Raw genomic sequence first — 14,455 nt, forward strand, 5'->3', positions numbered from 1 at the left:
TCTGGAAGGCATTATGCTGAGCGAAATGAGTCAGAGGCAAAAGGACAAATATTGTATAAGACCACTATTATAAGATCTTGAGAAATAGAAAAAACTGAGAAGAACACATACTTTTGTGGTTACGAAGTGGGGAGGGAGGGAGGGAGGGAGAGGGTTTTTTATTGATCAATCAGTAGATAAGAACTGCTTTGGGTGAAGGGAAAGACAACACTCAATACAAGGAAGGTCAGCCCAATTGGACTGGACTAAAAGCAAAGAGGTTTCCGGGATAAAATGAATGCTTCAAAGGTCAGCGGAGCAGGGTCGGGGGTCTGGGGACCATGGTTTGAGGGGATTTCTAAGTCAATGGGCAAAATAATTCTATTATGAAAACATTCTGCATCCCACTTTGAAATGTGGCATCTGGGGTCCTAAATGCTAACAAGCGGCCATCTAAGATGCAGCAATTGGTCTCAACCCACCTGGAGCAAAGGAAAATGAAGAACACCAAGGTCACACGACAACTAAGAACCCAAGAGACAGAAAGGGCCACATGAACCAGAGACCTACATCATCCTGAGACCAGAAGAACTAGTTGGTGCCTGGCCACAATCGATGACTGCCCTGACAGGGAGCACAACAGAGAACTCCTGAGGGAGCAGGAGATCAGTGGATGCTTCAAAGGTCAGTGGAGCAGGGGCGGGGGTCTGGGGACCATGGTTTGAGGGGACTTCTAAGTCAATTGGCAAAATAATTCTATTATGAAAACATTCTGCATCCCACTTTGAAATGTGGCGTCTCGGGTCCTAAATGCTAACAAGCGGCCATCTAAGATGCATCAATTGGTCTCAACCCAGCTGGAGCAAAGGAAAATGAAGAACACCAAGGTCACATGACAACTAAGAACCCAAGAGACAGAAAGGGCCACATGAACCAGAGACCTACATCATCCTGAGACCAGAAGAACTAGTTGGTGCCTGGCCACAATCGATGACTGCCCTGACAGGGAGCACAACAGAGAACTCCTGAGGGAGCAGGAGATCAGTGGGATGCAGACCCCAAATTCTCATAAAAAGACCATGCTTAATGGTCTGACTGCGACTAGAGGAATCCCGGCGGCAATGCTCCCCAGACCTTCTGTTGGCACAGGACAGGAACCATCCCTGAAGACAACTCCTCAGACATGAAAGGGACTGGTCAGCGGGGGGGAGAGAGATGCTGATGAAGAGTGAGCTAATTAAATTAGGTGGACACTGGAGAGTGTGTTGGCAGCTCTTGACTGGAGGGGGGATGGGAAGAGAGATAGGGAAGATAGCAAAATCGGCACGAAACGAGAGACTGAAAGGGCTGACTCAATAGGGGGAGAGCAAGTGGGAGAAGGGAGTAGGATGTATGTAAACTTACATGTGACAGACTGATTGGATTTGTAAATGTTCACTTGAAGCTTAATAAAAGTTAATTAAAAAAAAAAAAACAACAGTAGAGTGGAAGAAAGAGTGCGAAAATGTTAATCTACTATTGCTTACTCCTCGGAAATGGAACAAGAGTTCCTTTCCCTCTATACAAATCAAAAGAAGGAAATATATACTCTCACAAGTTCTCAGTATTCCTCTGATGGCAAAACTGATGGATGGATAAGGCATATAACACAGTCTCTGACTCATCCCCAGCAGTACAAAATGCAAACAGAATTTCGTAGATAGAATCTAAAGGTATTATCTTTAGGTATTTGTTTAAAGAGTAAAATATAAGAAGACAAGGAAGCAAACTATCCTAATTTGGTTATGTGATTGGGTTCTTTGGTTTATAAGTAACAGAAACTAACAAGGGGACAAAAAACAAAAGCAAATTTACTAGAGTGATTCTAAGGTGACCCACAGAACGGAAGGAGGAGTTGAAATAACCAATTCTTTGGAAGGATAAGAACTGGGAAACCTCAGATCTCAGAAGTAGGAACTCATCAACCTTCTCTTGCAGTGATGTTATCAAATCCTTCAGTTCTAGATGTTTTCTTTCTTTCTTTGTCCCTAATCAAGTTTCAGATTCTCCAGAGAAAGATTCTGATTGGTTCAGCTTGGGACATGTACTTATGCCTAGGTCACAGTCACTCAGTCCAAGAGAGATGCAGGGTATTATGGTTGTTCTGGTCCTTGTTCTGTTGTACATAGGATCTCTGTGAGTCGGAACTGACTTGATGACACCTAACAACAGTAGTCCTTGTGATAAGGGAAGCAGAGCAGAGGAGAAGGCCAGAGGTGGAAGAAGCGATACTGAGCACACCAAAGAGTAGCAACCATCCATTTATTCACCTGTTATTTATGGAGGGCATCCTGTATGTCATGTGCTGCTGTAAATGACAAGGATATGGCACTGAAGGAGAGAAATCCCTTATTCATGAAGTTCACATTCTATACCGCAGAATTACCCTTTGGGTTAGCAGCCGTAGCGCTTAACCCCTATGCCACCAGGGTTTCCCACAGCAACAGAGGACAACATGTAACTCAGGCTCAGATTTTAGAGATACTTCATAGAGGTGCTGATAGTTTAGACTTGAAGGCTGAAGAAGAGTTAGCATGGATTTTAGGTTTTGTGATTATTTTTAAGAAAATTTTGCAAAGCTTAGTAAAATATTCTCAACATTTAAAAAAGTAGTTTTATATCAGCATCTCAATTTTTGACAGTTGTTCATGGCATGTGTTGACCCTTCTCCTTCATGAACCTTCCCTCATAATTTCAACTTAGCTGTGCACTTCTGTGTGGCCCACATCACCAGACGACTAGTGTTAGAATGCTTCCTTTCTTGAACTTATATTTTCCTAGTTTTATCCTTTCCTCTTTATACATATATAGAAAAATATAAATATTTGCACAGATGTATATTTAAAAGGAAGAACAGAACACTTTTATAGATTTATAGAGAAATGCACACCTACCATTCAGAACTTACAAGCAAATACATAATAGTGGAAAAGAAACATCCATGCATATTAAGTTTATGTAGGTCTGGTTTATGTCTCCACATTAAAAATACCTACACTTCATTCTCTTTTCTCCTCCATCAAAACCAAGTTACTCTTTGTCATATTTTATGTTGTTGAGACTTGGGGAAAATTTGTTAGAATTTTATTTTAAGAGTCAGTAAAATACACTAATCATTAAAGTAAATATGCAGAATATAAATGTAATAGACCTTTTAATGACTCAGAAAACTTGTGGGTTTATTTTTTAATTGAGATTGCCAGATATCTGATTGATTAGTAGGAAACGTACATAAAACTTGATTTATTTATGTCGTAGAGAAATTCTTGATTTTATGAAAAGATTTATTTCCTGTTTACCTCAAATGAGGAATGCTGTATTTTTATCTATATTTTAAAGGCAATCCTGAACATTTAGTGCTGGCGGTTGTTGTTAGGTGCTGTTGAGTCAGTTCCAACTCATAGTGACCCCATGTGCAACAGAATGAAACACTGCCCAGTCCTGTGCCATCCTCATGATCGTTGTTATGCTTGAGCCCATCTTTGCAGCCACCATGTGAGTCCATTTCCTTGAGGGTCTTCTTTTTTTTCACTGACCTTCCACTTTACCAACCATTGTGTCCTTCTCCAGGGACTGGTCCTTCCTGATAACATGTCCAAAACTGAGTCGAAGTCTCGTCATCTTTGCTTCTAAGGAGCATTCTGACCATACTTCTTTTGAGACAGACTTGTTCTTTTGGGAGTACATGGTATATTCAATATTCTTCACCAGCACCACAACTCAAAACCCAGTGCTGTGGAGTCAACCTACAACTCAAGGGCATCAGTTATTCTTCAGTCTTCCTTATTCATTGTACGGCTTTCACATGCATATGAGGCAGTTGAAAACCCCAGGGTACATTGTATTGGGTAAATCTGCTGTAAAAGACCTCTTTAAAGTGTTAAAAAGCAAAGATGTCACTTTGAGGACTAAGGTGCACCTGACCCAAGCCAAGGTGTTTTCAGTCACCTCATATGCATATGAAAGTGTTGGCAATAGGTATTTCAAAGCATTGTTTTTCAAATTGTATGTTGTCATCCATTATTAAAGCATGAAATAACTATATTCAGTCACATCTAACATTTCCTTTTTGTTCCTGTTGTTAATGAAATGGAATATAATAGAAAATAGCTTGTGTGGCTCTTTGTTTCATGCAATTCTGGTTTTAATTATGTATGTGTAAATGTGTGATGTGTGTGTATGTGTACTAGATTGCAATGTCAAATGTACTTCTTATAATAGGTTACAGTCAACAAAGTTTAAAAAAAAAAAAACTCCACTATCCTAGATGTTACCTTGTCCAATGTATACATTTTTATCAGTGAGGAACTATAATACAGAGAGGTTACTGGTTAATTACCCCATCTGGACTAAAAAAAAAAAAAAATCTGAACTAGAACCAAGGAATTTATAAGTCTGAGTATAAAGAGCACCGGGTTGGGAATCAGAAGGCTTAAATTTGAATCCTATCTCAAATTGTGATTTGAATGAGTGACCTATTATCCTTGAGCATCAAAGTTTCCTTTTGAGTTTTTTAAAAAAAAAAGACAGGACAGATGAGAGGGGTAGATATACCTAGTTTGTCTCTCAAGATTTTTAGATGTATCTGTTGTTGAGATAATACACGTGAAAGTGCCTTATAAACTAAAGTTATTCTAAAGTAAAAACAAAACAAACTCTGCTGTCAAGTCAATTCTGGCTCATAGCGACCCTATAGGACAGAGTAGAACTGCCCCAGAGGGTTTCCAAGGAGCACCTTGTGGATCGAACTGCCGACTTGACTTTTTGGTTTGCAGCCATGGCTCTTAACCACAACGCCACCAGGGTTTCCATTCTAATGTAAGGTGATACTTCATTTTACTTGTGTTGTTAGAATCATGCTAACTCAATGCTAAGCATATAGAAAATATTGAAGTACTTGAATCAGGTACAGAAATGGATCCAACTATAAAATAAAACAAGGTAAGTGTGTTTATTATTTCTTTACTCTTAAAACCACATTGAACTATGAGAAATCTTAGTTTATGTGAGAAACCTTACTTATTAATATATACATGTGTGTATGTGTCTTTCTTTTAAAAGGAATAGGTCCAGATGGTCATATCGCTTTCAATGAGCCAGGATCCAGTTTAGTGTCAAGAACAAGATTAAAGACTCTAGCAATGGACACCATTTTGGCAAATGCTAAATATTTTGATGGAGATTTGTCGAAAGTGCCAACTATGGCTCTAACAGTTGGTGTGGGGACAGTGATGGATGCTAGAGAAGTAAGAATTAAATGTTCTTTAATGTTTTCACTTTGATGTTTGTGTATTTTAGGGGAATTATGTTGCTGAGTAAGTATTAATTTTGGTTGCATTTTTTGATCATATAAATTGTTTTCCAGCTTTTAGTAGCTAGCTTCTGTCAGTGTTACTGACATCTTTAGGATTTAACCAAATTAAGTCTTTGGGATCTGCAAACTAAGAATCAGGCACCATTTCTTTGAGGTAGTGCTTCATTTGTCTGTCCCTGCTTTATAGTTTGAACTGAGGTTCTGAAGTTATAAAGATCAGATAGTTCTTTTTTAAGTGAAATAGTATTTTTTTTTTTTAGTATTATGAAAGGACTGCTGGGACAAAGATGCAATTTGAGTTATATTACCTTTGGAGCCCTCAGGATAATGCAGTGTGAAGTGCTTCTTGACTGTAGGAGAATAGCCCAGTTGGTTTCCAGCAGGAAGGAATGGATCAAAGGCGAGGTTTATTCCGAATTTGGTATGTTTAAGAAGAATAAAGCTCAGAACAATAGTCCTGTTTCATTTAAAGTTTTAATTGGGCTGTCATTTCCTTCCCTGAGAATAACAGAACAAATTATATCCAGTCCATGATTATAAGTGGTTAAATTATATGGAATCTCAGAATTTCATTCCTTTCAGGCAGCAGGATTGAACAGGTTCAGAGGCATCAGTACAGACAGCGCAAACTGACCCTGACATAAATATACCTAGACTTGAGCCAAAATATAGGAGTTTCTCATTCTCTAAAAAAAATAAGAACTTGACTGCTAACCAAAAGGTTGGCAGCTCAAATCCACCAATCACTGCTTGGAAACCTTTGAGACAGTTCTACTCTGTCCTGTGGGGGTCACTATGAGTCACAATTGACTAGATGGCAACTGTTTTTTATTTTTATTTTTTTTAATACGAAGAAAAGATCTTTTAAGGACTGAAAGTTCATAGTAAGTTAGGAAAAAGATTTCAGAATAGTCTTATTTCTAAAATATGAAACTGAAAGTTATGCAAATAGACTTCTTGTCTTCAACAAGATTTAAGTTACAATGCAACCCCATGTTAGTTGTTAGAATGAATAGAGAATTATACAAATACAGATTTCTTTTGGTTAATTTTTTCAGCGAAAGTATATGATGCCCTTCATCTTACAATATTTGTCCCTAACATGATCATAAAGAAAATCATCATGGCAAAACTACCGTATTTCCTGCAAATAATGCACCCACATAAATAGCACACCCACACACGTAATATGCATAGTGCACCTAGGAAAATAATGCAGAAGGAGGTTGCGCGGTAGGCGAGAAAGCATATAGTGCGTGCATTATTCACGTATAATAGGGTATGGGATTTCATCATTTTCCAAGTGGCCTATCATACTGCTTTAAGTTTTCACAGCATTCTTTTGAAACAAGCACATTGAAACCTGTTAAGAGCTGGAACTTTGACAGAACTGCCTTGTTTTTCTAACACTGCCTGTCACATAATAGGCATTCAATAACTTGGGAATTGTTTGAATGAATTATATATTTTCATAATTCATTTTGGGTGAAATTAGCCATATCCACAGCTTGGTTATCTTCCTGAATCATCAGAACTGATTTTTATTGACTTTTGGCAGGTTTCCAAAAGCCAGATTTATCCTCAAAGGATTAAATTTTGTTTTACCAAGGTGTATTTAAAGATATTGCCATATATGGTATTTTATGCAAATAATGTGCAGTTCCTGCATTTGTTTGCCAGCTGCACCCTCGCTGTGCAAGGTATTTTCGTAAGCATGTTCTGCTAGTTTTTTTTTTTTTACAGCAACATGTGGAAGAGGACTGGCAAGTTGGCTCATGTGAGGGTGCCTCATGGGGAGGGCGTGGCTGGCAAGCACCGAAGGCACACATTATTTGCATAAAAATATGGTATTTGAAAAGTAATTTAGAAAGAAAGACAAACTTTAACTATAGCAGTATCTTTAGAATTATAGATAATTATACTAATTTGGATATTCTTATGATAACAAAAGGAAAAATAGATGAAATCCTGTTTTTGACTTTATTGCCTTACTGAAAGTCACAAAGATCATCAGTGGCCTCCTAATTGCTAAAAGCAACATCTTTTCTGTAGATTTCATCCTACTGGACCGCATCATCATCTATTAGTGTTGACTGTTTCTCCCTTCATAAGACGCTACCGTTATTATTTTCTTTCTAACCATTCCTTCTCAGTCTGCTTCCCCAACTCTTCTTCCATTTGTCTTTTGAGCTCGGTTGCTCTGTAGGGTTTCATCCCACCATTGTATATTCACTCTGCATACTATTCTTGGACAGTCTTCTCCATGACCATTTTTTAAAAGCTACCATGTCAGTAACATTCAAATTTTGGAAAATTCTAAGTAGTTTTATTACTATTTCAAAAAGATAACAGCTCCTGACTATCTCCATTCTTTACCTATCCCAATGTCTGTATTACTGTCTGAATTATTTTTTTCAAAAATACGGTTTAGTTTATTATTTATCTGTATAATTAAGACCCTCAAATTCCTTGTTTCCCCCTCACAAGATGAGCCCTCACCTCTTAGCGTGACATGACTCTGTATTCTTAGACTTCAGCCAAAGTTTCCAACCATTTCCTTCCATGTGCCGTATGTTCCACGTTAGCAAACTTCTAGCTTTTTATGTCTGAAAAGCTGTTTTTGTAGCTTTTCTACTATTCTTAAGACTTGGCTTCGGATAGGAAGTACTCTAAAGCTTTTCCCAACTCTTCCAGAGAGTTATTAGACCTTCATGTCCTCATTGTGTCTTACTATTGTATATATTTTGTACACCAGTTTGTTCACATGTCTCTCCTTCCGACATTCGTGGCATCGTAAGGCTGTATGACGGGTGAGAGCTTAGAACTTAGAGCTGAAAATTCTGCGTACTCTGCTAGCTGTATGATTTTAGGCAAGTCGCTCAACCTTTCTAAGCCTATATTTCCTCATTTATAAAGTGGTAATTAGAAAATACCAGGAAACGATGTTGAGGGCTAAAAATGAGGTTATGGATTTTTGTAACTTATTTACATCTATTTGTTTATAGAGTGATAGATTAAATGTGGACTTTAAACTTTCATATCAGCTTATTTCATAACCTTTTAAAATAGCTTTATTGCTTTAGGCTTATGCTTTTTCTAGGTGGCATGAAAGTATGGTATCCTTGCAGTATTTTCCTGAGCACTGGTTCTCAAACATCAGTGTACATAAGAATCACACTGTACCCGAGTCTCCACACTCAGAGATTGATAAAATTTGGTGATTTTGCAGTTTGAGCAAGCATCCCAGATTATTCTAATAGAGGTCCTCCTTTTTCATAATATGAGAAATACTCCCCTTGAGAATAGTGGAGCAAGTATATTCTAACTAACCACATATCAGTGTTAAATGATATTCTGATAGCAGTGTTTTTCAACTTCTGCTTTTCCAGGTATTTCTTCTTAATTCTCAGTTAAATGTATCGATGCTGTAGTCATAAGTAAACACGAATAACTAATTCTTCATCCAACCCCAAGCATCCATTAGTCTCCTTTCCTTCCATTCTCTTTGAATGGAAGTCTCCATGCTGCTCACATTAGTATATACTTCACCTTTCTCATCAATAAAACTTTAGTTGTCTTTTCAGTGTTTCTTCTCAGGATACACTTAATGTTGGCATTTGTAGCTACTGTTCTCATTATGTTTTTATATTGTTTGCTTCAATAATGAAAGACTCTTAGCTCATATTATCTAATTGGTAAACCTTTTAATAGTTCCCCTGTCTCTGAAGGAGTATATTAACAAAACCAAGATACAAACAAGTTACAGAATCCTTGTATTCCTCAGTTTATCTGTAAAGTAGGAATAACAATAGTATTCATCCTGTTTTGAGGATTAAATGAGATAATTCAAAGAAAGTGCTTAATTCACTGTTTTAGTTTTGAACCACAAAATCGTATTTTTAAATTCTCCTGAAATAAATTAAACTTCAGAAAATATCTTTCATGCCGATGTCAGTAGATATTCTAGTATCTACTTTAATGCAGTGTATGTTAAAGTAGCTTTATAGAGACCCTTCAAGTGCCTGAGGACTTCTGTGAGATGGTCTGCACAAGAATCGCATAAAGGGCTCTGAGTCCTAGGTTCTGTCTCCACGTGTTCTGAATTAGAATACTATACCTAGGATGGAGCTAAGAACCTGCATATTTAAAAACTCCCGTTATATATATATCAATCTTAAGAAAAGAACGTTGGCTAATAATGTCAACCAACAAAGTAAAATTAGCACATTCATAAATCATTATTCTTCCCTGAGCCTTGATCCTTGTAGTTAAGAACAAGAAGTATCAATGAAAACATTAGTTGAAATTCATACATATCTTAATTCATTCATGGGCTTTGATTTTAGTTAAGATGTAGCTTCAAGATGGAAGTCAGATAGTGAATCTTGATGAAAGAAATACAGTAATATCCTGACTCATTTCTCTCATTAAAAATCTAGTTATAAAATATGTAATACAAAACTTTTTATGTTGTTATATTTTAGAATTACACCCATTGTAACATTCATCTTTTTACTTAGCAATTGTGATGAGAAAAACATGTTTATAGGTTTATTACATTACAGAAATTTGTGTGCATATGTTGAGTTGTAAACTGGAATCAGTTTACTGTTAAAAGGTCATAAAGAGAAGATTCATTCGGGCACATGTATACTCATTTGCATATATTCTTTGAATTGTGTTATAGGTGGTTAGGCATTGGAATGAAGAGCTTGGATTTTCTGGAGTTTGTAAGGATATTTTCAGTCATATGTGCTTAAAGAACAAGTTATTTTTAAGTAGATCCCTAATCTTTATATCGTTTTGTTCCAAGACAAATTTAAATAGCTCGTATTCAATGTAGCAGTCTTCAGACTTCTTTAGAATTACTCTTTAAATGTTGTAGAGTCTTGCTTTTCTTAAAGCAGTATCTTTTGCTTTTCTAAACTAAAGCCATTTAATGTATCATTCCAAATTATATAAATTACTTGTCTGTTGACTTGTAATTCTCCTTTTGCAAAACAGCCATTTGGTTTTTTTTCTTCGTTGTCTCTTCTGCATAATCATAGACATTATGATCTATTCACTAATGTCCCCTAGAAAGGTGTCATCTTGTTTCTTAAACTAGGAAAAGGGACACATTTTGTGCTTGCCTATTACCTTAAGAAGTAGAAATACCTTGAACTGTGAGTAAGCATGGGGCTATTTTACCCTTAGGTGAATTTTTTTTTTTTTTAAACAAAATTCTTTGTTTAAAAAAAAAAAAGCAAAAACATATATATAGAGAGAAAAAGCTGCCTAGTCATTGGAACATACTTTAATGATTAATTAACAGTTGATGCTCGTGGTTTTTCAGGTAATGATCCTCATAACAGGTGCGCACAAGGCATTTGCCCTGTACAAAGCAATAGAAGAAGGAGTCAATCACATGTGGACTGTTTCAGCTTTCCAGCAGCATCCCCGAACAATTTTTGTATGTGATGAAGATGCTACTTTAGAATTAAGAGTTAAAACTGTGAAATACTTTAAAGGTGAGCACTGAATTTGAAAAGCAGGCTGTGAGAATGCTCCGTTGTCGATAATAATTAAAACTTAATCTGACTGTGCAGTTACATCCCCCACTGTGGCCTAGTGAAAGCTGGCATTGTGCTGACACAGTAGCCAGTTCTTTCAGGGAATAGAAATGTCTCACCTCAGATAATAGTAGCCGTCAGAGTGGTTTCTTATTTTTTTCATGAAGACAGACTCTTCAGTCTGTATTTTTAGCAAATACAATTTTTCTTGAAATCCACAATTTAGTAAAATTTATTGCTTTTATATTGAATATGCAAGATTTAAAAACTCAGAAGAACATATATGTCCTTTCTGTTTTTCTTTTCCTTGTTTACCTAACCCACCTTCTCCTTAAGCTGGCTTTAGAACCTAAGTAGATAGGCTGGGTCTTCCACTAGCTTATTTAATCCTCACAATTTCAGACAAATTTAGTTCCATACATTCAGGGTTTAATGACTAAATCTCAGAGCCGCATGGAATGAACTCTGCAGGTAAGCAGGAGCACCTCTCCTTTTCAAGCTAGAGATGGAGTAGTTATCCAGGTCATTTTTGTAACAGAATAGTTTTATTTTCCAGGCAGGTGATGTAGATTTTCGTTTTGCTTCTTCTTTTAGTCGAGTTCGGTAATTCTCAAACCCCACTGTGCCTGGTTCTGTATATAAAACCACATGTTATGTTGTTGTTATGTGCCCTCGAGTCAATTCCGACTTAGCAACCCTACAGGACAGAGTAGAACTGTCCCAAAGGGTTTCCAAGGAGAGGCTGGTGGATTTGAACTGGCCAACGTTTTTTGGTTAGCAGCAGAGCTCTTAACCACTATGCTACCAGGATTCCATAAAAAAACCACATATAATTGATGGGTGATTTCAGAGATTTTATGGGAAAATTTTGACTATTAAACCTATTTCCATAATTTAAATTTATTTCCTGCTTGAGTCAACTCCACTAATGTATACATATGTACATATAAACAGGCTATAAAAATAGGTACTCTTTATAAAGCACCTGTATTTATATAGATGATATAAAACTGCTGCATAACCTTTTGGCTATACATATAAGTCAGTGATTCACCCAGTGTGTAGTATGTGCACTACTGGTTTTACATGAATTAATACATATATTTTTAATCTTTTTACTCCAAGTAACTAGGGTTTGTTTTAACATGTGTTGGGGAAAATGTATGGAACAAATCCAAGCTAAATTTCATGTATATCATTGGTTAGGACAAGGTTAAAATAGCCGCCATATTTTATTGCCTCTAAATGCATCTTTTTTCACAGTTATATTATCTGAATTGGGATGTGTGTTACAATTGGTGACATAAAATAGCTTATTGGGTAGCATTTTTTGTTAGTGGTACAGAAAATAATAGTGCAGCTTTACAGTCTACAGCATCTCATATTCATGAAATATTGTGTATAAACTTAAAGATTGTAAGTCAGTTTAAAGAAAATCAGTAACTCAGTTCATGTAAATATATGAATATGGCAAAAATATTGAAGGTGGTATACAAATGATTGAGGTTTTACAAACACTGAAAACAGTTTCATATTTTTAAAACAAAATTTTGATCATGCTGTGTATATAGTTTTGTCCTGTATTTTCACTTAAATGTTGTGAGTGTTTTTTGTTACACTAGTCTTCAAAAGTATTTTTAATGGCTACATAATACTCAGTCAACTAAATGTATCAGAATTTATTTAAACATTTCTTTATTGTTAAACACTTAGATTATTTCCTGTCATTTATATTTTTACCAGTTAAATTGCTAGTTTTTTACCATGCCACAAATGTATCAAATTAAATTGTTAGCTTCTTTGTAATTTGATAAATAGAAGTAAAGAGCACCTAAGTGCTGAGCTGTAAGACAGAGTTCATGGATAGAGTTCTCCCCATATTTTTCTATGTAGTCCTTCAGATTTCTTCACAAATACTAGATTCTTCTAAAATTTAATACAAAGAATTCTCAATATCCACACATTTTAATATCAGTTTTGAGGAGCTTCATTTAACTTGACCATTTTCTAATACAAGTAATCCCCAGATAAAGTTAGTAGTAGATTGATTTTGTCACAATTTGATTTTTATCAGAACATTTTTATATTTTAGTGAAGTAAATAATAAATTTAATAATACTAGCCAATACTTATGCGGCCAGACACTACTCTAAACATATTGCACTTATTGATTTAATTCCCACAATTCTATGAAGTGAGTAGTCAATACAGATGAGTTAAAAGGCTAATAGGGATGTTAATTTACCAAAAGTCACACAGCTCATATGTGGGCAGAGCTGCGTAATTGAAAACAAGCTTATCTGGAGCCTGGGCTTTTGACCAGTCTGGTATACTGCCTCCCAGAGAAGGATTAAACTCTGGCTATGATAGCATCTACATCAAAATCATGGGAGGTAGATATTCATGTATTTAGTTCTTTCATTTCTGTCTATCCAAGTTCTAAGCTCTTTTGAAACATTTTGAGGTGGAGATTATTGAGAGGATTGCTGCATTGCCTTTTTGAAGACACTGTATTTTCCACATAGAAGCTGTCCATATTTCTGAAGGTTTCATGCTAACAGCTTCTGTAATGTTGTCTCTTTCATTGTGGAGAAAAATGGAATTGAGATATCGTTCTGGGCTATCTCTAGGCCTCATTCTACAGTAAGGATATTTTGATATAGGATAAAGTAATTGACTATCATAAACTTGTACATATTTCAAATACAGTTTTATATATTTGCCATATCTTCTTTGAGTTTTTATATAACTTTAAGATGTACTTGAGGATAATGACCCCTGTAGTTGCCATCTGTAATTTTTCAAATTCCATTCGGATCATTACCCTTTCTTCTGCTGTCACTGAAAATGACAACAGGAATCATAAAGGGTTCTAGTTATTTATTTCCTGAGTGAAATAACTAGAAGTTTCAGTATATACCTTTTGAAGATATTAGTAAATCACAAGAAAACAAGTTTAATACTTGGAAATTTGTTTTACAAGTTCTAGTTTTTTTGTGTTTGCTTTTAAAATAAAACTGCTGTTTGTCCTTGAGTTAGTGTATCTTCAAGACAGCATTATTGTGGAACTGTTTTTTTTTTGGACCATCCTCTTCAGGCCTCACCCCAATACCTAGACCAAGGCTGAATGAATTCTAATTGAGCTAAAACCGTAAAAAGTTATTTTGTAAAGCCATTGACATTTAGAATCTGTGATATTTATCTTCTCTTCTGGCAAAGTGTCCAAGTCTGTTGCATTTTTAGCAGTACTCATTAAAGTAATTTATTTCTGTTTACAGTAGCAGTTGATGATTACCTTTCATCAAATTCTTATGTCACTTTTACTTTGTCATAGTAAATAATTTATTATTTAGACAGCAACTAATAGAATTTTCAAAATACTAGCTGGAAATGGCTTTATTTTATTTATGAAAGTTATGACCAATGTGTATTTAAAAAAAAAATTTAAAGAAGTTGAATTTTTAATGTTTATCCAAATGTTTTAAGTTGTGTGTGTTTGAAAGCTCTAGTGTATTCTTCCCATGATCACAGTGGTTAGCAAATGATAACGTGAGTTGTATCAAGTAGAAAA

At 35.7% G+C, this 14,455-nt stretch overlaps 1 protein-coding gene across 4 annotated transcripts in view; it reads left to right on the forward strand.

The window, feature by feature from the left end:
* GNPDA2 (glucosamine-6-phosphate deaminase 2) overlaps positions 1-14,455 on the forward strand; it is a 34,758-nt gene that overhangs the window by 13,314 nt on the left and 6,989 nt on the right. For all 4 annotated transcript variants that reach the window (XM_049886318.1, XM_049886317.1, XM_049886320.1 and 1 more), the window contains 2 exons: positions 5,080-5,264; positions 10,668-10,842. In XM_049886318.1, the coding sequence (XP_049742275.1) occupies positions 5,080-5,264; positions 10,668-10,842 (360 nt within the window). The remainder of the gene's footprint in view (positions 1-5,079; positions 5,265-10,667; positions 10,843-14,455) is intronic.

Source organism: Elephas maximus, chromosome 5, assembly GCF_024166365.1.
Source record: "Elephas maximus indicus isolate mEleMax1 chromosome 5, mEleMax1 primary haplotype, whole genome shotgun sequence".
NCBI classification, from domain to species: Eukaryota; Metazoa; Chordata; class Mammalia; order Proboscidea; family Elephantidae; genus Elephas; species Elephas maximus.